Below are 27635 nucleotides of genomic sequence, written 5' to 3' on the forward strand. Positions count from 1 at the left end.
ATGCCTGGGCCCATGTACGTCATACGCTGCCTGCAAGTCATGGCCATGTGGCTGGAAAAGACAGACGGCCGCCAAGCTTCGAACAAGACCAGAGAAATAGCAACACCAAATGCCGCAAGCCTTCGGAGGCTTCCCCTGTGCCGTTTTTTGAGGGAGAGGAGCCCGCAGGAATGGGTGGACCTCCGCAAGCCATGTCCCTCACCGTCCACATTATTCCAAGAAGCCACCGTGTCAACCCCGGTCACACCAACAGCCAGACAACAAGCAAGGCCCTCTGAAGCCAAACAGCGCCTAATCCGTTTCCCTCTAGAGGTATGCTTGCAGGCACTGCCACCAGAACTGCAGTGCGGATGCACCCAGTTACCCAAGTGGGGTTTGGACTGGAGGTTGCCCGCCTCAGAGGTCCAGTGACGTCCGAGCGGCCTAATTGGTGGTCAGACTTGGAATTGAACCGGTTTGTGCAATACCACCATGCGGGAGGCACTGATAAAGAACGATTTTATGGTGAAAGTGGACCTAACCAACGCATACATGTCAATGCCAGTGCATCCAACCCTCCGTCACTTCCTTTAGGTGCTGTGGCAGAGTCGATAGTACCGATTTGCACCTGTCATGTTTGGCCTGGTATCTGCTCCACGGCAATTCACCAAGCTCCTTTAACCGGTGATCACCTGTTTCCACCAACAGGGTGTACGTCTGGGCGTGTACCTGGACGATATACTGATCATGGCTTGATCATTTCAATAGGCGTTGCAGCATGTGGCCAATCTCATTCATCTGTTGCTGGCCCTGTGCTTCCAGATAAACTTCAGCAAGTCAGAACCTCAGCTCTTACAGGTGTGGGAATTTCTGGGATTCCAGGTTAGGTCAGTAGCCATGACAATAGAACTACCCACAGACAAGGTCCATCGGACGTTGACAACTTGCTGGGGCGTAATTGCCCAGAGGCCTTGCCAGCATCCTGGAGCTGATTTCCTCAGCAGCGCTCTCGATTCTTCCGGCTTTCCGAAGCAGCATTGGAGGATTTGTCTTGGTGGCTTTAGCACCTGGAGGGGTTCAACGGGCGCTCTATTCTTCTGCCAGTTCCAGACCTGGTCATGCAGACGGATGCAGCATCAACAGTCGGCCGTGGAGCAGTCTGTGGTCATCGCCATGCATCAGGACTTTGGACACTGGCGGAGAAGCACATTCTTATCAACTGATTGGAACTACGTGCAGCCTTCTTTGGTCTACAATCACTAGCAAAGGATCTTAGAACCCTCACCACAGCGGCAACTGCCCTGGACGGTTGGCTGAAGTCTCGAGGCCTGATCTTTAACGCCGCCAAGAGCCAGGTTTTGACCATATCTCCTCAGCAGCATGTACAGGAACTAACAGTCAAAAGCGGCGATTGTCTCCTCCCTTCAGCGTCTTCTGCGCGCTACCTCGGCGTTCACCTTGACAATCGCCTAGATTGGGACACCTATGTTGGTGTGATCTTGTATGTACTTCAGAGGACAGGGATCAATTGTATCACATTATTCACCAAAGGATGTACCCAGAGTGCTTTATAGTGCTCAACACCACAAAGGCAGAGCGTAATACACAACAGAACAACAAGGACAATCAAGGCTTGTTTGCTGCTACTTTAAGTTTCATGCTCACGCAATCACAATGAGCCTCTCCACAGGAACCTACCAACCGTACCGAAAACCCAACGACACCCCACTGTATGTCAACGTCAACTCCAATCACCCACCGCAAGTCCTTAAGAACATCCCAGCTGGAATTAACAACCGACTGGCAAGCATCTCCTGCTCAGAGGCGGTGTTCCGTGATGCTATCCCTATCTACGCGGAGGCCCTCAACGCCAGCGGCCACCCTAGCACGCTAGAGTTCAAACAGAAAACAAGCAAAAAGAAGAAAAGGAAGAGGAAGGTGATTTGGTACAACCCGCCCTACAGCCGTAATGTGAAAACAAACATCGGTGGAAGATTCCTCGCGCTCATTAAGAAGCACTTCCCCCCGCAGTCGAAGCTCGGAAAAATATTCACAAAAAACACCATCAAGATAAGCTACAGTTGCATGCCAAATATGGCTGCACGCATCAAAAGCCACAACAAAGCGGTCCTCTGCCCGCAAACGAAAAAACCGGAAAAGCCCTGCAACTGCCGAGACAAGCCATCTTGTCCACTCAACGGTGAATGCCAAACGACGGAGCTGATATATGTGGCATCCATAACGTCAGGCCCCACCAAAAAGGAATACACCGGTATGTCGGCGCCACCATTCAAGTCACGCCATGCCAACCACATGACTACAACAAGATACGAGAAGTACTCCAGCTGCACTGAGTTCTCCAACTACATCTGGAAGCTGAAGAAATCCAACGCCCAATACGAAGTCGAATGGAGGATAAAATATCGCGCCCGGGCATACTCCAACATCACGAAGCGGTGTTCCCTCTGTACCAGAGAAAAGTATCACATCCTGAACACGCTAGGATCACCGTCCAGCCTCAACAAGCGCTCCGAAATGGTGTCCAAGTGCCGACACGAGAACAAGTATCTCCTAAAAAACCACGGTGTCACCTAAACATGTCTCCACAGCCTCCTGCCCACACCATTCACGTTCACACACCTTGCTCATAACACCCTGCCCACACCAGACATATCCACTTACATTGCGCTATTATCACACTGCTAGCTCTACAGCCTCCTGCCTACAACATCCACACGCATTGTTCACCACCTCCTGCCCACACCAGCCACACACTTCGCGCTCACGCTGCACTGCTAGCCCCTGCCTTCAACAACCACACACTCTGCACACAGCCCCCTGCCTAAAACATCACCGCTACTGCGCTAGCCCCCACAGTCTCACACAGCTTTTTATACCACCCTCTCCTGGCATATATACCGGCATGGTCGGCACCCGATCTTCATGTTGCCTGATGATTGCGTAAGCATGAAACTTAAAGTAGCAGCAAACAAGCCTTGATTGTCCTTGTTGTTCTGTTGTGTATCACATTATTCATACAATTGGCACGCTCATTTAGCTAGCGCTAATATGTAGTCTGTAGCGCTAATACATGTATGTAGTCTGTACATAAGGCACTTTCCTTATGTACGTTGATCCATTCTATCCAAGTTGGTGGAACATAACATGGCGCAGTGACCCGAACCAACGTGCTATCGCAGCAATGGACGCGGAAGGTGGAGAAGCAACCAAGATGGACGGCGACTTGGCCCACAGCGAAGGTGAACCAGTTTCAAGGCAGGACTACACCCTCGCCCGATTGGCGCAACTGATCGCTGATCAAGCACAGCAGGCTTCTGCCCATGATGACCGAATGGTGGCGCTGCTAGACGCTGCGCTGAGCCAGGGTGCAAGAGAACCACAGAGGGCAAGTCAGCCCACAAAGCAGACCTCCATCAATGTTGAACGCCCAATTTTGGACGCTACCGCCACCTTGGCAGATTTCACGACGTGGAAAGAATCGTGGGAGGGCTTTGTACGCTGCCAGCACCTCAGGTCCCAGGACCGAGAAACCAGAGTGGCAGCACTGAGACAGTCCTTAGACGAGTAACTCTGGCGGTATATCCACCAAGACATAATCTGTATTTCCGAGGAGGACGATGGTGACGCTATCATCGGGGCCATCGAGGCGTCGTCGTAACCCTTTACTGGACAGATTGGAGTTCTACAATTTGAAACAAGACGATAATGAGTTGTTCGACTCCTTCCTGACGGTGTTGAAGGAGCTTTACAAGGCTTGTGACTTCACAGTTGGAGAATTCTGCACTACTTGCACACGTAGCCTCCGTTGATGTGGCCAATGCTGGTCGAGCGTCCAGAGGAGAGGCCAGGAGACATGGCGCGACAGGCTTGTGGTTGGCATTCGTGATGATGACACAAGGCATAGGCTTCTGTCCACCCCAGCCCTGACGCTGGAGGATGCCGTTCGGATATGCAGGGCTGAGGAAGCTGCCAAAGCCACCCAGCAAGATATGCCACAAGCGCAAGTCGGCCGTGCACAGGCATTGCGCAAAACTCGGTACCAGCGGAGCAAGCAGTCACAGTCGAGCAGCAATGCGTCTTCTACTCGCAGTCATGAACCACAACAGAGTGGCAAACCGCCCGTTCAAAAGCAGGAGGGAGACAACCAGCCTAGAGCCAATTGTCCTAAGTGTGGATATGACTCCCACCCGCTCTCCCGATGTCCCGCCCGAGGGAAAACCTGCAATTCGTGTGGTGAGAAGGGACATTTCCAGAGAAGATGCCCAGCGGATGCATCCCAGCTTGGTCACTTGCGGCTGTAAGTCGCAAACTTCAGCGGCAACAATGATCGCATCGAAATACCAACGTGCCTGGACAACCATGACCCAAGGTCAGCAGCGAAGCTCAGATGGCTTCCCGATACAGGCAGTGACGTTGATGCAATAAACCTGGATGGACTTCGGAAACTGGGAGGCAAGGAATGTGACCTTGTCCCGGACCTCAGTGTTGTTCTGAATGCCAATGGAGGTCGCCTCACGAACACAGGCATGGTCACGGCTTTGCTGTCGGCCGGTGTAATGTTCTAGGACATTATTATTATTACAGTACTGGTCAAACCAAAGCACTAACAAAGACAAAACTAAAGACCAACAACCAGGAACATAAAGCACAGAGAAAGGAAACAAAACAGATACACATATAAATATCGTACAAGATACTATAATAGTACAATACTATAATATAGTATTAACCAGGAGGCCTGCAACATCACATTCCTCCTTTTCTCGAAAGTCTACTACTACAGTCCATAGAAATACTGACCATAGCAAACTTCAACGTAGCATTTCAATAAACTAAATAAACCAAAATAGGCTGTCCAAAACGCGACGAATAACCAAAAGCGTTCTATCAATCCATGTCATAAAATATGTAAATATACAGTATAATGTAAGCTCATACATTGTTAGCCGAGCGACCAGTCAAACACAACTGTCATATAGCCTAGTCAATGCCGAACAGAACAAGGGCAGGACAGGTTCCTTAGCATTTCACGCTTAACCTGCCTGACCTGCGGGGCTCCGCACGATGCTGGGGTGCCTCTTGCACTTCGGGGCTAGGTTCAGCTGGATGCAGCTGCCGGAATGGTTTGGTGAACTGTACGTTCCTCCGCACAAGCTTCCCATCTGGTGCCTGAACCACTACTTGGTCCCCATTCCGACTAACTACCACATGAGGTTGGTGATGGAATGGTGTGGCGACCTTCGACCGTGTCTCCGAACGCTTTAGCAGTACTGAGTCACCTATCTGCGTTGACTGGCTTGTGGCATGGTTGGTGTCATCTGCAGAGTCACGCATACCCTGCTTACGCTCGCTGTCACGATCTCTGACGGCCTCGTTTGTCGCTGGTTCACCGAGGGCTGGTAACTTGCAGTGCACTTTGCGCCCAAACAATAACTCAGCTGGAGCAACTCCGGTGGTGCTATGTGGCGTTGAGCGGTATGCCATCAAGAATCGTTGAACCTCCCGCTTCCACGTCTTTCCTTCCGCATATGCAGCACGGATCACTTTCATCAGGGATCGATTTTGTCGCTCAACTTCACCGTTAGCTCTCGGCCACAGTGGTGTAGTACGAAGCTGTTGAACACCACACTCATGTAGAAATTTCGCAAACCCTTCCGAGTTGAAAGGTGGGCCATTATCCGTACGCAAACTTGTCGGGATACCGTGTCGGCTGAACTGGGCTTCAATCATCGGAATCACAGCTTCAGCTGATGTTGACTTGACCACATCTACTTCGAAATATCGACTGTAGTAATCCACAAGCACCACAATGTGCTCGCCAGACGGTAGTGGACCCAGCAAGTCAACAGCCAAATGCTGCCATGGCGCATCTGGAAGAGGAGTGGATATGACTGGCGGTGCATTGGCTGGCGCTGCAACCACTTGGCAGGCATGACACGACTTGCAGAGCTTCTCGGCCTCGCTATCCATGCCTGGCCACCAAACCTTGGACCGTGGACGCTCTTTCGTCTTCACGATGCCCTGGTGGCCCTCATGTGCCAACTGCACGGTCTGGTGTCGCAACTCTATAGGGATAACAATGCGTTGACCTCTGAGCACCACCTTGCCAACAACAGTCAATTCTCCTCGGACCTGACGGTATGCTGCTGGCAGACCATCCCAAGATCCGTCGTGAAGGCACTTGTGAACAGCAGATAGCTCTTCATCTTCAGCTGAGCTACGTTCAATCGTTCTGATACCGATAGCGATGGGTGCTGCTGTCTGAGTGATAAGTCTAACCGACTCTTCATCACTGCTGATTCCTGGATCCGCCGCTGCAACGGGCAGGCGAGATACAGCATCAGCGATGTTCGTCTTTCCAGGAATGTGCTTGACTCGATAGCTGTACGGCTGTAGGCGCAGGACCCATCTCTCGATCCTGGCACTGGGCTTGGATCTTGCCGAATAAATCACTTCCAGCGGCTTATGGTCGGTGCAGAGTGTAAACTCCCTGCCTAGCAGATAGGTGTGAAATCGTTCACACGCCGCGGAGGTACTCGGTCTGCGAGTACCTCCGCTCTACCGCTGACAGTGATCTGCTCGCATACGCAACTGGCCGCCAAACACCATCCTCCTTCTGGACAAGCACAGCTCCGAGCCCAACTGGACTGGCATCCGTCACTAACTCGATCGGCACTTCAGCATCATAGTATGCCAGTGTTGAGCTGGACACCAGTAGTCGCTTCAGGTGGTCGAACGCTTGCTGTTGCTCTGTAGTCCACTTGAACTGAGCTCCCTTGACCGTGAGGCGACGCAGTGGCTCAGCAACTGTAGCAAAATCAGGGATGAATTTTGCACTGAAACCGGCTGTACCGAGGAAGCTTCTTACTTCCGACGCATTGCTCGGCCTGGATGCTTCCGCCAAGGATCGTATCCTTTCCGGAGTTGGCTGTATGCCCTTTTCAGATATCTGCAAGCCGAAGAACTCAATGGAGCTCTTAGCAAACTCACACTTTGCTGGGTTGACTGTGAGGTTGACCTGCTGCAAGCGATTCATCAATGCATGAACCCTCACATCATGCTGGTTCAGTGAGTCCGCATGTAGCAAGATATCATCAGCTTCGTTTCTGCAACCGGCCAAATCCTTGATCACATCGCTGATGATCTTCTGGTACAGCTCTGGTGCTGAACTTATACCAAATGGCAGTCGACGAAACCGGTACAACTTCCCATTTGCAGCAAAAGTTGTCAGGTAGCCTGACTCTTCTTCCAACTCTACTTGGTGAAATCCCCACTTCAGGTCAATCTTCGAAAACACCGTGCTGCCATTGACTTCATGCAGCAGCTCCTCTGTTGTTGGCATCGGATGTCGTTCTCGGACGATGGCTTCATTGACCCGGCGTAAATCCACGCACAAACGGATGTCGCCATGCTTCTTTGGTGCTATGACAATTGGGCTAACCCATGGCGTCGGGCCCACAGCTTCTTCAATAATTCCTGATTGTTGTAACTCCTGAAGTTTTTCATCCACCTTGGTTTCATACGCATATGGTATCCTACGCTGGCGTTGGGCCACAGGTGGAACTTCAGAGTCTACATGAAGACGGGCTTGGTAGCCAATTAACTTGCCCACACCACTGAACACACCAGGATACTCATTCTTGATTTCATCGTTGATACTGGGGCTAGCTGTGGCGCTGCCAACTTGATTCACGTCAGGTAGCACCAAGGCCTTCAACTTGAGTGCAGTACTACGTCCCAGCAAGAACTCTCCATCTCCTCTGACGACGATCACTTCGTCCTCAGTGCGCTCTGAGCCGCATTGGAAAATTGCAGTAAACTTGCCGACGACATTCAGCTGGTGTGCTCCATACGCGAAAAGCTTCCTGGTGCACTTCGTCAAAGTGACACCGAGGCGTTGCAATTGCAGCTGGCCCAAATTCGATTCTCCCAACAAGTTGCATGATGCTCCAGAATCGACTAGCACTCGCGTCGACACACCATTGAGGCTGACATCGATAGAGGCCTGTGTCAAATTACTTCCTCGCACTCCAAACACAAAATCGTCTACATCTTGAATTTGATTTGCCGAGTGATTTTCTTTTCTGTACAAACTTGCCTTTCCCGACGACTTGGGAGCGTGACGCGTGTTGCCTGTATGCTGTTTGTCACCTCCGTTGCATTTGGATGCGAAGTGACCGTTTATGCCACACTTTCTACATCTTTGCCCACGTGCAGGACAGTTCCGGTCGCGGGCGAAGTGGCCAACTTTTCCACAGTTGTGACACTCTTGCTGGGGTACGCCGTGCACAGCATTCACACTTCCTGGTGCAGCTTCACCCGTACCGTACGAACTGGACCCATGCCCATCATGGCTTGCACTGTGACTTGCACTTGTCGATGTTGACATATCACGTGCGTGCTGCTCCGTTGTTTCATACTCTCGACCTTTTTTCAAGGCCACCGCCAAAGTGAGGTCGTCGACTTCTAACAATTTCTTTCTGAGGCGATTGTCCGATATCCCTATGAGGAGCTGGTCGCATACATGATCCTCCATGTCGGTGCCATAGTCACAATATTTGCCTTGCCCAAGCAAACGGGTCGAAAACTGAGATACTGCTTCACCAGTCCGTTGTGACATCTGACGAAGCTTATACCGTTCGAACCTCTTGTTGGCCACGAACTCAAACGCCTTGTCCAAAGCACTCACAGCTCGCTCGAATAAATTGTCGGTGTCCTCATCTTCTGTTAGCGTTTCGAATTTTCCTGTACTGGCATACCAGCCAAGTACAGCAACAGACTCCTCTGCCTCTTCGCGGATGTTATGTTCTGCCCATCCACATAGTACTGGAATGATCTCTTCCACCTGCGCCATCTTGCCGAAACTTCATGGGCAGGACCCTCGAGATCGAACGGCTCCAAAGCCGGGCCTACTCCTGTGAGCGCCATTGTCACTGAGGCCTACTCAGGTCATCTATATGACTATAACTATTAAATCCAGTTCATCTTCGTCGCCAATGTAATGTTCTGGGACATTATTATTATTACAGTACTGGTCAAACCAAAGCACTAACAAAGACAAAACTAAAGACCAAGAACCAAGAACATTATAGCACAGAGAAAGGGAACAAAACAGATACACATATAAATATCGTACAAGATACTATAATAGTACAATACTATAATATAGTATTAACCCTTTCAGCCCTGACCGGAAAATCACCTCCCACTGGGCCAAAAATGGCAATTTTTGAAAATGCATATTCTGGTCCAAAATTGATTGGAGATGTTGGGTATGGACATATGCACTGTGAATCCAAAGAAATTTTGTAGGATTTCATTGTACGAGACTCATAACACCATATTTAGATATGCGACTTTTGGCGATTTTTCCTCAAAATTCATTCAATTTAGGCAATTGACGACAAAGATCAGACAAGCAATGGCAAGCAGTGCTATAACTGGTCAGTGTTGACTTCAGAATGGAGAAATGTCATATAACAAGCTTGATATGATCCTGGTGTTCTACGGCAACCTAGACTAGAGTACAGCAACTCGTTTTATACGGCGCTTGAATCATATGCGACCGCGCGATCCAGAATGGGTCTTTCTTTTTTCTTGGCGCCTCGTAAAGCTTGAATCCTCCAGCAGCCCTACCTACTTCAAGACAAAACCATGTGATGGACAGTGAGGATGCCGAGTAACTGGAGTAACAACCACAGCAACTGCATCGGCTATAATAGCAGCCGGTGCAGTGGCAGCGGTTGGCTCACTGTGCTCGGCGCATCCCAGGGTGAATCATCACTGGCCGCACGCGTACATACGTACGCGGCACAGGTAAAGTCATATTGATAGAGAATGCAATACAGCTCATTCTCTGATTTGGACACTCACTGGCAAGACAATCCAGCTACCAAAATAGTCAGAAGCATTCCCTAAACAGCCGAGTGCATACTGCGTACCGGTGTACGTACGCATGAAAATTCAAGAAACAATCGGCTGTGCAATTTCTGATAGTCGTTCAAAATTGCACAATTGTTGACTATTCTGGATTATTCTGGATTCATATTAGATAGCAATCACCATTCTGTAGGTACCTGGCTCTGTACTCAACATACAATACTTACATGTATGCACATCTCTATTGTGATCTGCATGCATGTCTGACCAGTACACTTGATTTCAAATTCAAATATTTTCAAAAATCTGACCTTCAAATTTGATCGCAGTTTACTTGAGGAACTAACGTTACTTCAGCAAACGGGCTCACGACAGATAGCTCCTGCTCAGAACACCATGCATAGGTGTCAGAGACTTCAGCATCGCTTTCCAAATCTCTTTGGTCTCCAGCATCCCCTGCGTCCGAGCCAGCTGCGATCTTTTGAATAGCAGCAAATTCGTAATCCTCAGAAAACGACTCCGACACAATTTCGCTGTCTCCAGAATCATCCTCAGAGTCATTACCCGCCTCACACTGCTTCACAGGACTCCTTCCATCGACACAGAGTAGTTGAGCTACTTACCTTGCCGAGAAACAGCAGGGCAAGATGACGAAAACGAACTTTGATCAAAACAATTTATTTGAACGATATGCCAAAATACGCACTTCAAACTCGATGCTCGCGGCTGTTCTGCTGTGCAGACTGGCCACATACGCTGCGTACACGTCGATCAGGTCCTTCAGCCCACTGAGGAACAGTTCCGGGCCCCACTGATGTTGAGGCATCAGTACAAACGCGACGTACACCGAGGACGTATATATACGTCGTCAGTGGGGCAGGTGCACACGTCATGACGTATATATACGTCGACAGTGGTGAAAGGGTTAACCAGGAGGCCTGCAACATCACAGTCGGTGATCGTCAGATCGCAACACAGATCCACGTGTATGAGGGGTTACAATGCCCGCTGCTATCGAGGCAGAGTCTGAAGAAACTCGGAATACTTCCGGCAGACTTGCCAAGAAGTGTGCTATCTCTGTTGCGTCCTGCTCCCGGCCAAATGCCCAACTCCGAGGAGAGGAGTGAAGTCGAACTGATCCGAGTGAATATTCTTAAGGAATACGCTGATTTGTTTAGAGACGACACGGTGCCAACCATGAAAGGTCCGCCGATGGTTATCAAGCTCAACGACGGCGCCACACCATGCAGAGTTAACGGAGCTCGAGCGATTCCGTTTGCTCACCGTGATCAGGTCAAGGAACATCTTGATCAGATGGTGAAGGAAAGAGTCATTGAACCAGTGAGTGACACTTGTGATTGGTGCCACCCAATCGTGCTGGCTGACAAAAAGAACACTGCTGAAAAGCGCATCACAATTGACTTGACTTAGCTCCATTCACAGGTTCAACAACCAACGCACCCCATGTGCACCCCGCGAGACGACATTGCGAATCTTGAGAATGCCCGCTTCTTAACCACACTCGATGCCCGTCATGGGTACTGGCAAGTACCATTGGCACCTGAATCCCGTCATTTATCCACATTTATTACTCCATGGGGGCGATACCGTTTCCTTAGAAATCCGCAGGGTTTCGTCGCGGCGGGGGATAAGTTTAACCAGCGAACGGATCAGGCATTTGAGGGCATCGTCAATTTTGCAAAGGTTGTAGATGATTGTTTGGTGCATGACGCGACCTTCAATGATCATGTAAAGCGTGTCCGTTCGGTTTTGCAATGTGTGCGAGAGAATGGCATCACATTCTCAAAGAAGAAATTCGCTTTCGCTCAGTCAGAGGTTCAGTTCTGCGGGTACTTCGTCAGCGAAGACGCATGGCGTATGGACCCAGAGAGAACGTCGGCATTGGGACCATTTCCGACCCCGACCACACGCACTGATCTCTGCTCATTTCTGGGCTTGGTTAATCAATTCGGTGATTTCAGCAATGAAATCGCCAAATTGACGCAGCCATTATGGAGTTTGCTGAAGGCAAATGCTGAGTTCCTTTGGAACCAGGATCATGATGCCGCAATGTTGAATATCAAATCTTCCTTGTTGCGAACACCGACTCTGGCGTACTATGAGTTTGGTGCCCTCACTCGCTTGGAAACCGTTGCCTCTCGAAATAATGGTCTCGGTTATGCACTCCTACAGTTGCAAGGAGGAAATTGGCGATTGATTCAATGCGGCAGCCGATTCATTTCAGATACCGAATCAGGATACGCGATGATAGAATTAGAGCTACTAGCTATTGCTTGGGCAATGAAGAAATGTCATGTCTATCTCTCCGGGACGAAATTCGAGGTGATAACCGACCATCAGCCACGGATTCCCATTATGAAAAAGTACTCACTGATGGAAATCGATAATCCCCGCATTCGGCGAATGTTGCTTAAGTTGCAGGGGTACCAGTACCTGGTTTCGTGGCGCAAGGGAAAAGACCACTCTATCGCAGACGTACTGTCCCGCTCGCCGATTGGTCAGCCGACTAAGGAGGACACTGCCATTGGGGAACTGCCCTACGAGAATTGCGGTCGAGTGGCGTCGGTTACTACCCTCTGTGGCGACGATCAGCAGCCTATTCTCTCAAGCTGCAAAGAAGCACAGCTCCAGGAAGCAGCACGGGCCGACAATGCCTACCAACAGCTCATTGAAACTGTCGAGCGGGGGTTCCCAAACGCAAAGAACCCGCTGCCGGAATGCATCCAGCCGTATTGGTCCGTGAGGCATTCTTTGTCTGTTGAGAACGGCATCATCCTGAATGGTTGCCAGACAGTGATACGAAAGCCACTTCTCTACACTGTGCTGCAGGATCTTCACGCATCACACCATGGCCAGGAACGAACGAAGCAGAGGGCACGTCAAGTTGTGTACTGGCCAGGACTCTTAAACGATATTGACAATATGGTCAGGAACTGCCCCCAATGCCGCCGCTACCAATCGTCGTAACAAAAGGAGCCCCTGCTGCGCGACCCAGTGCCAACCCTGCCCTACCAACGTGCCAGTGTAGATATTTGCAGCTGCAGCGGAAACAGCTATATCGTCTACACGGATCATTTATCCGGTTGGCCGTGTATTGATCGTCTAGCACCTGGCACCAGATCAAAGGACGTGATCCGGTCGCTTCGCCAGTGGTTTTCTGACGTCGGAGTGCCGCAGGAGTTGGTCACAGATGGTGGCCGTGTGTACTGGCGCAATAGAAGGTTTCTGCGCCCATATCAAACCTACCGACCAGATGTCTCCCCCCCCCCCCCCCGCCTACAGGCGATTGTCCTGTTAGAGCGCCATCAGGGCTCAGCATCCCCAGAAGTGCGGCGGAGCTCCCACTCCCATTGACTGAGACAACCCAGGTGTGGCGCAGTCAAAGGCAGAGAAGGCCAGTTGATAGGTTCGATATCACATCAACCCGCCGGCAGTCTTATTCACAGATACTGAAACTGTCGGTATGATTGACTCGACCTGCATGCGATGGATGGAAATAAAAGGAACATAGGACACTGCCAGAACAGCCACAATTGACTACGAAGAATTGCCCTGTTAGAATTGAGCTGTTTGGGTTAGAATCCTGACATAATTTTAAAAATAATCGTGTTTTATTGAGTTAGTTGAGTTTAAGTCCCATCATAGTTTAGTTGCATTTTAGGTAATTCAACTGGGGGGGGGGGGGGCATGGTGTGATATTGTATGTACTTCAGAGGACAGGGATAAATTGTATCACATTATTCATACAATTGGCACGCTCATTTAGCTAGCGCTAATATGTAGTCTGTAGCACTAATATGTGTATGTAGTCTGTACATAAGGCACTTTCCTTATGTACGTTGATTCATTCTATCCAAGTTGGTGGAACATAACACATGTTAACTATGTGCTCACCAAGGTTGAGAAGAAAATTGGCGCCTTGTGGTGGGCACGCCGAAGCCTATCAAGACGCTCTCGTCAGGTGTATGTGAAGCCGGTCATAATGCCCGACCTGCTTATGGCTCCTGCTGCTTTTCAGCCGCAATGCGAGAGGGACAACTGAAACGACTGCAAACCACGCAAAACAGAGCCATCCGCTGCAATGATGGCAACCCGCCCCGGACAGTCATGCAGCCGCTGCTCACTGCTCACTCCCTGTACCGTGTCAGCGAGCTCTACAGGCAGAACATATTGATCACCTTCTGGCGGTGCATCCACGCCCGCACCAGCCCTGTGCTCCCCCAGTTTCTAACCCCGGCACAAGGCACTCTTACCCGCCATCAGCAGTCAAATGGCCTACTAAGCTAGGCAAACCGTAGCCAACGCGGTCAGCGGAGATTTTCTGTTGTTGGTGCTCTGTTGTTGAACGCTCTCCCTGGTGAGGTCCGCACAATTACCCGGCTACCTGAGTTTAAGCATACATGTGTACCATACGCCTGTGTGGTGTACCCGTGTACATCGTACATATTTGCACTCTCATGTTTCTTATTATGCTACTGCATCTCCTTGCATGGACGTGCGTACAACCTTACAGCATAGTACTCTTGATACTATGCATGCATGTGTGTACTCCGTGCCCATAATCAACAGTGCATGTCTCTTGTTGCTGTTCAGTCTTTTCCTTGGTAGTTTCCTGACGAATCGTCCTCACTCAGTCCTTCGTTGCATTATTCTATTTCAATATAACTAATCATCACATGGACTTGATGATACCACATGGCGCAGTGAACTTTTTTTAGTAGCAGTTTCCATTAGTCTTTCTCAGGTCTGGGTCTTGCAAGTACCTCTGGCGCTTCGTCTCTCAAATAAAGTGAAATTATTTGAAATTATTTCCGTTCCGGCATGGCGGAATCAGACCCACCAGTACTCAGCCCTGACGTTGCTGTCCTCACCCAGCTCATGAGACAGCAGATGGAGACCGCCGCCACCCGCGAGCAACACCTGACACAGCTCATGGAGCGAACTTTGAGGAGCATTTCTCAACCTCCGCCACCGCAACGTCCACCCCAGCCCCACCGGCAAGCGTACCTGCGGCGAGACCAGTTTCGGTCGATCGCCCTCTGTTACTTGCCTCTGCCTCTCTCGCAGAGTTTGCCGCATGGGAAGGTCTTTGGCAGGACTACGCCCGGTGCCAGCACCTGGATTCCCAGGACAATGCCACCAGAGTGGCAACGGTTCGTCAGTGTCTGGACGAGGACCTCCGGAGATTTCTTCGTGAGGGCACAATTCCTCTGGCTGACAACCACGATGACGACGATCTCATCAAGGCTGTACAGGCATACATTCGCGGCCAGCGGAACCCTCTGCTGGACTGGATCGCCTTCTACGCCCACCAACAGCAGCATGGAGAGTCCTTCGATCACTACCTGACTTCCCTCAGGGAGATCCACAATTGCTGCAATTTCAGCGAAGCTGCACTCTGCAACTTCTGTTCAAGCAGAGTATACCGCCAATGCCAGCAGGGACAGCGTACCAGGTAATACGAGACCATGCGTGATCGCCTTGTTACTGGCATTCAGCACTTCAACCTACCCACTAATCGTACCGACCTCCGTACCTTCCTCGGTCTGGTGAATCAGTGTGGAGAATTCACCCCACGGATATCTGAGCTCGCCGCTCCGCTACGTCCGCTATTGAAGACCACGAATGAGTTTGTGTGGGATGATGTCCACACCGCGGCTTTCAACGCCACAAAGTCTGAACTGATATCGCCGCCGACTCTCTCGTACTACCGTGCTGTTGACGACCTTCGGCTAGAGACCGACCTCTGTCCTGAACGGACTTGGGTTCGTGTTATGGCAACGCCAAGATACCCAGTGGCGCATGCTGCAGTGTGGCAGCCGCTTTCTCACCGCCGCAGAGACATGTTATGCCGTCATAGAAATGGGGTTACTTGCTGTGGTTTGGGCTGTCCACAAATGCTCCCTCTTTCTGTCCGGCAGCTGATTCGATTTGTTCACTGACCACCGTTCATTGGTCCCGATTCTAAACAAGTACACCCTGGATCAGATAGAAAATCCACAACTGCTACGCCTCGCTCTGAAGCTCCGATCATTTCAACTCGTCGCGCACTGGCACAAGGGTAAAGAGAATGCGTTTGCTGATGCACTGTCCCGTAACCCGGTCGACAAGGCGACCAGTGAGGAAGAATTCGGTGAAAGCTCAGCGCTCTCAGCACCAGCCATCAGAGCATGTCTCCGCCAGGACGAGGATGGCCGAATTGCAGACCTCCGGCACTGCGAGCTCCTGGACGCTGCCCGTGCCGATGATGACTATCAGGCCCTTCTCCAAGCCGTTCGTGAAGGTTTCCCTGATGATCAGCGCGGCGTCCACTCAGCTGTGAAACCGTACTTCACTATCCGCGAGCATCTTTCAGTCGACGGTGATCTTGTCCTGAAAGGCCAACTTGTTGTGGTCCTGCGTACCCTCCGCCCACGTGTCCTCCAGGATCTACATGCCTCCCACCAAGGCCTCAACCGCACACAGCGTCGAGCTCGACAAGTCGTGCACTGGCCACACTTGTCTAATGACATCGCCCAAGTCTTTCACAGTTGCGAACAGTGTCGCTTGCACGCTCCGTCTCAGTGTAAGAAACCGATGCGTGTCATCGCTGACCGCCGTCACACCCTGCCATTCCAGTCAACCAGTGCCGACTTATTTTCTTGTCAAGGGTGGGAATACCTGGTTTACGTCGACCGTCACACTGGCTGGCCTTGCATCGCCAAGATCGGCCGCACTGCATCTTCTGCCGATGTGATCCGTGTGTTCCGTGGTTGGTTCGTCGACGTCGGTGTCCCAGCATCCTCACTACTGATGGTGGTCCGCAATTTTCATCACGTCGCTTCGCTGAATTTTGCACCCGATGGCAAGTTCAGCACTCCATGTCTTCACCTCATTATCCTCAGTCTAACGGCTATGCCAAAGCCGCCGTGAAAGCGATTTGAAGACCACGTTCGACGGTAACTTGGACGTCGATGGGTTCAGACGCGCATTGTTAGAATGGCGCAACATCCCCAATAAAATGGTCAGAGACCAGCCCGAGCACTGTTTGGTCGACCATCGTCCTCCTTCATGACAGCTCATCATCTCAGCTTTGCTCCTGATTGGCAAGCCAAAGCCACCGATGTTTACAAGCGCTCTGCCGCTCAGTCTGCCACCCAAGAACAGCATTATGATGAGTTTGCCAGATCACTGTCCCCATTTCGCATTGGCATGCGGGTTGACATTCAAGATCCGCGCACCAAACTCTGGCGCACCACCGGCGTGGTCATCGCCATTGGTCGCAACCGGGACTATATGGTGAATCGCTGAGTGCTGAAGGGACTGCCTCAAACTCTGATGAAGATGTCGACCTTATCTGTAAGTGCAGCAAAGTCGGGAGGCCAAAACTAAAGCTTGGTCTGTAGACAATGCTCTGCCTCAGTTTCTAGCTGATTTCTTTTCACGTTGAGTGGACAAAATAAATTTGAAAAATCGCTCTGGGAAGCAACAATTTTAATGACGTGGAGGAAGTACATTCCATTGAGGGCTGAAGCAACCAGCTCGCCAAGAGCTATCACAAACATCCCATTGAGGGATGAAGTATACTGCCCCCCCCCCAGGTGTAACACATACACCCACCAAGCGCTGAAGCATACTGCTTGCTGGGAGACGTTCATGTACCGCCCACCACTGGCTAATGTGTACTGCCTGTACGGACTATTGAGAGCCAAGGACTAGCTGCTGACACCCACGACCTTCCCACCAAGGGCTAAAGCATACTGCCAATGTTGTACTGCCCAGCGTCTGCAAATGAACGACCAACGAGGCGAAGATTTCACCCACCTAGGGCTCACATAACTACCTGGCATGAGGAGTCGCACCACACACATACAACAATCCTGATGCCCGTTTGCATTCCCACGTCCACTCGGGAAGAAAACAAAGTGGCAAATGAATGAAAGAGCAGAGACAAACAAAATAGAGACGGTGGGATGGCGGGGAGAAGTAAAACATTATTTCAGCAAATCAAGAAAGAAACTAAAGTTTAGGACAGCTCCTTCATGTCCAGACAGGTTTTGAGAAATTCAAGACATATCTGTCGAATTGAAATCATAAAAATGCCCGTAAAAATTGGCCAATTTCGGTCTTCTCGACAACCAGTGGTATGGGCAAGCAATCTGCCTCGCTTTACAAGCGTATTGCATCCCTCATTGCTAAGAAAAGCATCGAACTGTATTCGGTTGTCATAGCATTCATCCGCTGCCACCTTAGCTTTGCTTTGCTCAGAGCAAGTGCTATGTGCCTGCATGGTAACTGCTCTGTTTTCGCTGTGCATGCACCTGTCTCTTCTTCTGCCTCTCTAGTTGTTACCGAAGCTGGCACTTCCCGTCATTAATATTATAGTCTTTAGTTCTTTAATATCAGTATTTGTCATGGCGACTCCATTACACACTTTGTAGCACGATTTCAAATTTAAAAAGTAAAAATTGGCCAACTTGTAAACTGTGCAGGGACAGCAATATGACACATACGCGCAGCACCAGCACTGTGCCTATAATACCCGTGTGTGTTGGCAACTAAGCTTTCCTGCGCAAAGCCCACATCTTCGTGCAATTCTTGCATGAGTACCTGAGCTTATGTATGATGCAGACATACTGTATCATTCTGTACTGGGAAACGTTTGAAATGTTAAAATGACGTTTTGTCCATGCTGTTCTTTTCTGTTGGTGTATTGTGTTGTGATGTACATGTATGTACCTGTAGGTCACCACACTGGATGGTACATACATACGTGATATAGGCAAACAGGGCAGTGGTAATGCTGAATTCAACTTTCCCACTGATGTAGCTGTGGATGACGGTGGTGATCTTGTGGTGATTGACAACAACAAGAGACTGCAGGTAAGATATATGGTTGATTAGTGTGGTTCCACTTCTGTTTAATTACACAATGTTGACTGGAAGTTCAGTACAGATAGCAGTCTTCCATTGTTCACATAGTACTAGAGTGTACAGCATGATCATAGTACTAGAGTGTACAGTATGATCATAGTACTAGAGTGTACAGTATGATCATAGTACTAGAGTGTACAGTATGATCATAGTACTAGAGTGTACAGTATGATCATAGTACTAGAGTGTACAGTATGATCATAGTACTAGAGTGTACAGTATGATCATAGTACTAGAGTGTACAGTATGATCATAGTACTAGAGTGTACAGTATGATTATAGTACTAGAGTGTACAGTATGATCATAGTACTAGAGTGTACAGCATGATCATAGTACTAGAGTGTACAGTATGATCATAGTACTAGAGTGTACAGTATGATCATAGTACTAGAGTGTACAGTATGATCATAGTACTAGAGTGTACAGTATGATCATAGTCCTAGAGTGTACAGTATGATTATAGTACTAGAGTGTACAGTATGATCATAGTACTAGAGTGTACAGTATGATCATAGTACTAGAGTGTACAGTATGATCATAGTACTAGAGTGTACAGTATGATCATAGTACTAGAGTGTACAGTATGATCATAGTACTAGAGTGTACAGTATGATCAAGGGTAACTAAGCTACCAAGGGTATACAACTCTTCATACCCTTTCTATGGAGTTATGCAAAGGCAAAAACTCATATCACCTGGTTTTGGCGTCTGGGCGCTTAACTTGAGTGCTTAGTCTGGCTTAGTCTGAGTTAATCTGAGTGGTCAGTCTGGGTGCGTAGCCTGGGTGGTCAGCACCAGGGGCGTCGGAACCGGTGCGGCTGGTGCGGCCAAAGCCGCACCAATAATTTTCCAAGTCGAAATTCTAAAAATCTATTCTACGCTTTTTGCAGGCCTGAAAAGGTATGGGGTATCTCATGCATGCATACAAAATGTACGGTGTGCTGTGTGAACCTTTGTACCAGAGCATGGACAGAGGTGGCAAATTTCCGTGGTGGCAGTTTATTGTTCTGACTCGAAGAGATGGAAGGTTCCCATGGTTACCCCAAAATAGGAGATGCTCTTTTCCAAACCAGGTCACATGACTAGAAAAAACGAGCCTTCAGGGTTAGCCAAGTTGTGTTCCGTGCATTCTTGCCATCTTGGTATGACAATTATCCGTGGTTGCATTGGGATATGAAGCGTAAGTGAGTATTTTGTGTGCAGAATTTCCTCCTCATCCTTCGTAACATCAAGTTTCTTGCTTGACAAGGGCTGCCTCTCCGAGAAGCATCGTAAGATGGAGGTGAAATAGATAGTAAAGTAGACCTCAGCAAGTCATTTCAGTGTGCCAGTAGATAGCAATTTCCACCAGCTCCTGACCGTCTTCAGCGAATTCCAACCGTCGCTACAGACGTGGCTAGGGAAGAAGAAGGGAAAATACACGAGTGCCAATATGCAGAACGAAATGTTGAAGGTGATGGCACTCCAGATCCTCCGTGGACTTGCACTCAGTATCGGCGAATGTAAGCTCGCCATCATGGTGGATGAAACCACTGACTCCAGCTGTACAGGGCACTGCATAATTGTCATTCGACAGGTAGATTCGGAGCTCCATTTTCATGAGAAGTTCTGAGGATTTTATGCCATCGCAACGGCTAATGCTGACACTTTTGTCAGCGTAATCAAGGATGCCCTGTTGAGGATGAACCTCAAGCTGGAGTGTTGTCGAGGCCAGTGTTATGATGGTGCCTCTACCATGAAAGGTAGCCGAACAGGAGTTGCCACCCAGATCTTGGCAGAGGAGCCCAGGGCTCTACCGGTATATACTCACTGATATGGGCATGCCCTGAATCTCGCTTCTCAGGAAATGATCCGTGATGTCAAGCATGTCAGGGATGCGATGGGCATCACATTTGAGCTCAGCAAGCTCCTAAAGTATTCTGCGAAACATACTGCTGAGTACAAGCGCCTGAAAACTGAGCTTGCACCAGAAGAACCTAGATTCCGCACCTGGTGTCCGACCAGGTGGACAGTTCGAGCTGCATCTCTGAAGAGCATCCAGACCAACTACAGCGTCCTTCAACAGTCCCTGGAGTCATATACCGAGCTTGCAAAGAATGATAAGGAGATGTCAGCAAAGTGCAATGGTGTGAGGATTCAATTGGTGAATTTTAACTTCGTCTTCGGGGTCTCTCTCATTGCGAAAGCTCTATCTCTTGCTGGTAACCTCAGCAAATCATTGCAGTCTACCACCTTGTCTGCAAAGTGAAGGCCAAGCCATTGCAAAAGCTACTGTTGACACTCTCCTGCTTCTCCGTACTGACAGTAGTTTTGAGGCTTTCTGGTCGAGCGTGATGGAGCTGCAGCAGTCAAATGACGTGCTTGAACCTCAACTACCGAGAAAGAGGAAGGTAACAGCAAGGCTCTAAGGAGGTACTGGTGCTCCCTCATTCCCTGCCACAGTCGAGGCCCACTATCGCCCTGTGTACTTTGCTGCAGTTGACGCAGTTGTGCAAGCCATCCGTCAGCGATTTGATCAGGAAGGCTATTGCAAATACCGGAATATGGAAGACCTTCTTCTCAAAGGCTTTGCTGGGCGGGACTACAGTACAGAGCTAACAGCCATTGCCTCACTGTACAAAGATGACATCCAGACGGATCTCCTTCATGACCAGCTGCCAGTCCTTCATGCGCATTGCGTTGCTAAAGGTGATGGTGCACCGACCGTGCTGAGTGTTGTGTCTTACGTGCAGTCTTTGTCCAGTCGTCAGTTCTTCCTGTCATAAGTATGTGTCCTACTCCAGCTACTGTTGATACCACCAGCCAGTAATGCTCTTCTTCATGTTCGCAAGGAAGACTGCGATGCCTTGGACTTGAATACAGTTGCGAATGACTTTGTTGGAGAGCGTGAGTATCGAAGAGGCATTTTCGGAAAGTTTTAGATGTGTTTTAATGTTGCTTTGTCAATTTGTCCATGCTCAGAACAGCAACCTCAATTCGATCTTCATTGTTATAATTATGTTCTTACCTTGGATGCCTCGTTTGTTGTTTCCATATATAAGTACGTGTTTCATTACTCTTTTTGATATAGTGATTCCCTAGAAACCTTGTTGTTGGCTTGTCGACTCTTGTACAGCTACCATGTTTTGCATCCGCAATGCGGCGTGTCGTCATCCATGCGTATTCTTATTTCTCATATTATTCTGTGGCATTAAAATATGGAATTTTGGGCCCAATTTTCAAAACATTTTCCCCGCGGGAGGACCCCGCACCCCCCCCCCCCCCCACACACACACACTTTGGGCGCACCAATGTTGAACTGCTTCCGATGCCCCTGAGTATAAGTGGTCAGTATGACTAGTCAGTCTGGGTGGTTATTATGACTGGTCAGTCTGGGTGCTTAGTCTGGGTGCTTAGTCTGGATGCTCAGGTGATGGAAGTATAACTGAACATTATGTTGATACTCACAGCAGTTTCACTCTTCCTGCAACATTGGTTATCAACCTCCCTCTCCATTGTCAAAAATGAGTCTTACCTCACCGTTTCAACATGTTCCTCCATCAAATGTTTAGCATCTGTATCCTCACGAAATAATAGCCAAGTTCGTTTCCCTGGAGGTGGAGTCTCCTCGGGAGGAACTTCGGGGTCCATTGAAGGGTTCAGAATGTACCAAGCACCTACCTTTTCAATTAAAAAGGCTGCAAAATGTATATGCTGTGGTCGACCTTTCCTGGCAAGCTAAGCAAATGTGATGTCATCAGGTCTTCCAAATTCGGGAAATTCCAAAAAAACATTTCCCACTCCACTCAATAATACTTGTGCATGGTTGTTCTTGTTGGAGAGGTCTTTTGTTACACCTACTATACTTTTGTTTACCCATCGGAAACATGATCTGGATAATGAGACTGGACTGGCTCTGTAACCCATTCACTGCTGATCCCATACTATACCGGGATTCTAGATGACGACCAGGCTCTGAGCCCGTAGTATCACGTGGTCATATACATGGTGTGTTGATGAGAATTTGCAGGGCAGGTGTATGTGTAGATAATTGTTATGTGGTCAGTACTTACTCGATTCTCACAATCGAAATATTATGTAGGTCGAAAAGAATGCTCTCAGCTTGCGCTTGCAACAATTATTATTATTATTATTTGCCTCTCCGCGTTTGTATCAGGTTGTGTTACTACAAAAATCAACAAATCGACAAAATACACATCCACCCCTAGCATTCGCTCAGGCCGCTCAACAAGTCAAAAGACAGTAAGGACAAGAGAAAGCGAAGGAAGGGTCACAGAGCAGCGGGGTCGAAGGCAGGAAAAAAGAAACAGGAGGCAAAGGATATTGAAGAAATATATCAGATTGTCCATTGAATTCACCATACATCATGTCATGTTCCGTTTGGGCAAATCCGGGCATTCCTCTGCAGGCTCAGGTGCGGAAAAGCTGCCGCCATACTGCTCTGTCCTCTGCCAGGTCCCTGATGTGTGAGAGATCTTTATCCGTCTGCAGCTTCATTCCCTTTGTTGCGAGGTCTGTTCTCAGTATTGTTGGGAGTGTGGAAGGCGGCCGACCACGGAATTTTTTCTCGTCCTTTGTTTGCCGGAAGTATGATGTCATGGCCATTTGTGCTGGGGACTCCTTGTCCAGTCTGCAGATGTGACCCAGTAGTCGCATCCGAGCAGCTTTAACCAGGACAGTTATGGGCTGTGTCTCTGTTCTGCGGTGGAGGTCATCGTTGCTGATAATCTGTGGGTAGCGGATACCCACAACAACTCTCAGGTGTCTCCGATATGTCGAGTCAAGAGTACACAGCTGAGAGTCTGAGAGGCCCCATGTGCCTGCGTTGTACATCAGCAGAGGCTTGATGAAGGCTTCGTAGAGCCTCACCCGTAGCTTTTCGGAGACCAGATGTCCGCGTGACCACAATGGCCACATCTTGTTGAATGTGCCCGAAGCAATCTGGATTCGGCGTGCGACATCCTCTTTGTCTCCAATAAGGGATCGAAGCTTGCGTGTGCGCCTCCACTCTTTCTCCACTCGGTCCTTCTTCCTCTGGATAGTAGTGCGTTCTGTTTTGGCTTGGTTAACTTTCAGGTCCCAGTCCGCGAGGCAGTCGCCAACAATAGGAAGGATCGAGTCCAGGTACTCAGACCTGGTGCTGACGAAGTCCACATCATCGGCATAACCTAGGGACGGCGGCAGGTTGAGGGTGATGTCTAGATTAGGTCGAGGTGGAATACAGGAGAAAACATGGCGCAGTGCAGTCTCGAGGTAGATGATGAATAACACGGGTGACAGCGAGTCACCTTGTGGGGTGCCAGATGTTGTTGCAAATGGTCGGCTTTGGGTATTTTTGATGCGTGCTGATAGTGTTGTATCTGAAACCAGGAGCTGGACCAGGCGCACCTCATCTGGCTCCAGGAATGACCGCAAAACATTGACGAGTTTCCGGCGACTAATAGTGTCAAAGGCGCGAGACATATCGATACCCAGAATACTTATACTGGACTGCAGGTGCTGGCAGCGTGCAGCGATCCATCGATGAGCCCATACTACATCTGTAGTGCTTCTATTCGGTCTGAACCCACTCTGCATTTGCGATACATAAGCTTGAACTCGGGGGGTTATTCGTGCTAGAACCACTAAAGAAAGTACCTTGCGCAGGGCATTGAGCAGAACAATGGGTCTCAGACTACTTCCCGGGCCTCTTGGTTTTCCCGGCTTCTGCAGCGGGTTTAACTCGCCATTGCCAAATGTCAGGTGTTGTCCTGTCTCAACGCACATGGTGTACAGTTCGGCAAGATATGTGAAAAGGCTGTCAGGCGCATATTTGAATAGTTCTGCTGGGAGTTTGTCTGGCCCAGGTGACTTGTTGTTCTTTAGCCGTGCTGCTGCTCTCCTCACTTCGATTGGCTTTTCCATTTCGCCCATGTTATAGTCAGCCATGCTCAGTCTCTCTTGGTCGCTATTTAAGAGAGCAGCATGGAAGTGCTCTGCTATCTTTTCAGCCATTTCCTCAGGTTGGACTATTAGCCTGCCATCTTGGTCAGCCACAACGGCCTGCTTGGTTCTGTTCTTGTGTAGCTGTTGTACAGCTCTGAACATTCGGGCATCATCCTTCAGCTGTTCGATCTCTGATACTTTTCTGTCTAGGTCTGCAGATGCACATTCCTTGGCTCTACGTCGCAGTTGGTGCGAGACTTGGTTTCTCTCCTCACGGAGTTTCTGTATCTGGTGGGTGTCCTGAGCGTTCATCGTGCGGAGTCGCAGATTTTTAATCTTTTCCGAGAGTTCTTCCATCACCGTATCCCAACCGTGTCTATAACACCGTATCAGCTTCAGTTCTCCCGCAGCTGCCAATCCCGAGGCATGCATCATTCCTGCAACTGAAGTCCAGCCTTCATCAAGGTGTTCCTTCTCCAGGGGAGGTAGTGTTGTAACATGCTTTTCAACTTGGTCCCGATAGCGCTGTCTTCTCTCTGCGCTGGCTGTCAACTGCTGCACATCCATTTTCTTCCGACTGTCTTGCGGGGTATGCTTTCTCGGTGACGTTAGGACGTAGAATTTTGGTAGGTCAAAGGTAGCAATCACCAAGCGGTGATCGCTACAGGTAGACGTTCCAGCATATGACCGTGCATTCAGAAGAAGGCTCTTCTGGGAATTTTGGCACAGTACGAAATCAATTTGATTATACACCTTGACCGTGATTCCTGATGCTAATCTCCGAGTCATTGACCATGTTGTGGTATGACATGCTCTGTGCTGAAAAGCTGTGTTGACAGCAAATAGTTGATGGGACCCACAGAATTCTGCCAAAGCAAGACCAGTGTAGTTTCGTCGTCCGCGTCCATGCTGGCCAATGCAGTTGAATGCTGCACTAGGTCTGCCCAGTTTAGCGTTAAAATCCCCAGCTACAAACAGTAGACTGGATGACGATTCAATGTCTGTGAGCGCCCTCTCAAGACTGTCGTAAAACTCCTCCAAATAGTCATGCGACGTCGCAACAAGTCCCGACGTCGGCGCGTAGACGTTCACTACGGAAATGACGCTTTTAGCTACTTTGAATTGCGCTACTGCGACTCGGTCGGAAACCACCCAGTGACGAACAAATTTGTCCGACAGACGCCGTGACACAACGAAACCGAGCCCGTAGTGACGGCTCGTTGAAGGAAGCAGCAGCAAGCGGTAGCCGTCTTGACAATAGTCGACCCCCTCCGGCGCTTTCGTCTCCAGCAAGCAGCAAACGTCCAGCTTGTAGTTTTTTGCGTCCTCGATAATTTGGTGTTGTTTACTCCGAGAACTTAGTCCACGCACATTGAAGCAGGCCCAGTTGAATTTATTCAGGCCTTTGAAACCTCTATTCTCACTCATTGTCCGTTACCGACTCTGTCCGTTGAACGTTTAGACCAATATCATCCCCAGCAAGAAGCAGGAGATGGAGAGAAGAGTCACCCGTCTCTCAAACCAAACAGCTTGCAACAATCTTTGAGTTAATGGATTTACTATTCGTTGACTTCGTTGGTGTTCGACAGAGACGCATATCCACACGCGGTTCAATATGTTTTGCACATTGCTTGGACACTTGATATTCTTTGTTTAGCTCTTTTTACCAGCTTACAGTCAGGACACCCTCACTTCAAATCGAGCAATGTACTCACAGAAGTGGTCAAAATATCTTTGCGCTCGATACGACCAAGGAGAGTCGAATGGGACAAAGGGGAAAATTTTTCTTGGTTCTTCAGCTTGTCTCCGACTTTGTTTTGAAGATTGGTGCTTCAGCTCATGATTTTACTTCTTGCAATAGCTTTCCAGGAAGACTATAATATTTCGAGGAAAGATGCCTGAGTTACACTCCTTTAAGTGTGATGTGTGTTTTCAGTTTAAAATGAACCGTTTCCCCTGGTTCTTAGAGCCCTGGCAGCAGTAGAGGGGACGGTTTAAAATAGGAAATAGGTTAAAAACCGGAACGGACTCAATATTCACTTTCTCTCTTGGTATTTTGATTACATGTCACAGTAAGACTATGATGTGTTTTACTCCGAGCCAACATTTCATGGCTCTGCGATTACCAAAAGCGCCATACCAAGCAGGTGAGTTTTTGACCTGTTGCTTCGCACTGCGACTTGAGTTTTACTTCTTTCGAAACATCAACTTCTTGTCGCACACGGCTGTTCCAGTGCAGCCACTTCGGTGCGATTTATGTAACATTGTAGGAATAGTGCAAATACAGGATGAGTTTGCGTTTTTGGAAGAAACTCATGTCGCTCTTTGCGTGGTTTCACGATTTGGGAAGCGAATCCAAGAGAAAAGTCTTGAAAGCGCTCGAGCGAGATACTCGACTTTTACGTAATTTGAGAGAGAAAAAGGGTGGAAAGGCGTCCTTGGCCTGCCCAGTTAGCTGTCTTTCCGCTTCAAGCTTGCTCAAAACTACTCCTGGTAGTCCAGAGAGTGACCGCTCCTGTGATTATCGGCCTCTGCTTGGCGTGCGTGCTTGTACAATATTCAAATTGGACATTTCGTACTCGTTCAACGCACAATAGGAGAGATATCACAATTCCCAGCTCACTTGGCCAGCTGCTGTCTTCTTCTACAATATCCCACATGCCAACTAAGCAATTTACAGCAGGAAGCAGCCTTCTAGACTCAACAGCAACTAAACGGCCACGCCATTTGTCTTCCGAATCAAGAGAAAACAGGTTCCTGACCCGCCTCGCGAACTCAGAAGTTCATGCGCGGACAACAACGACACTCAGGGAAGACAACCAGAGGATAATCCTCTACCTGGGAAAATTGCCATCTAGCCTGGGAAAAATCCAAGAAAGGCTTCTCGGGGCCGAGT

At 49.1% G+C, this 27635-nt stretch overlaps 1 protein-coding gene across 1 annotated transcript in view; it reads left to right on the forward strand.

The window, feature by feature from the left end:
• The window catches only part of LOC135813187 (tripartite motif-containing protein 2-like), a 238245-nt gene that overhangs the window by 136185 nt on the left and 74425 nt on the right, over nt 1-27635 (forward strand). The window contains exon 14 of the mRNA XM_065326404.1: nt 18625-18762. Within this exon, the coding sequence (XP_065182476.1) occupies nt 18625-18762 (138 nt within the window). The remainder of the gene's footprint in view (nt 1-18624; nt 18763-27635) is intronic.

This window comes from Sycon ciliatum, chromosome 3 (genome assembly GCF_964019385.1).
Source record: "Sycon ciliatum chromosome 3, ocSycCili1.1, whole genome shotgun sequence".
Classification (NCBI taxonomy): Eukaryota; Metazoa; Porifera; class Calcarea; order Leucosolenida; family Sycettidae; genus Sycon; species Sycon ciliatum.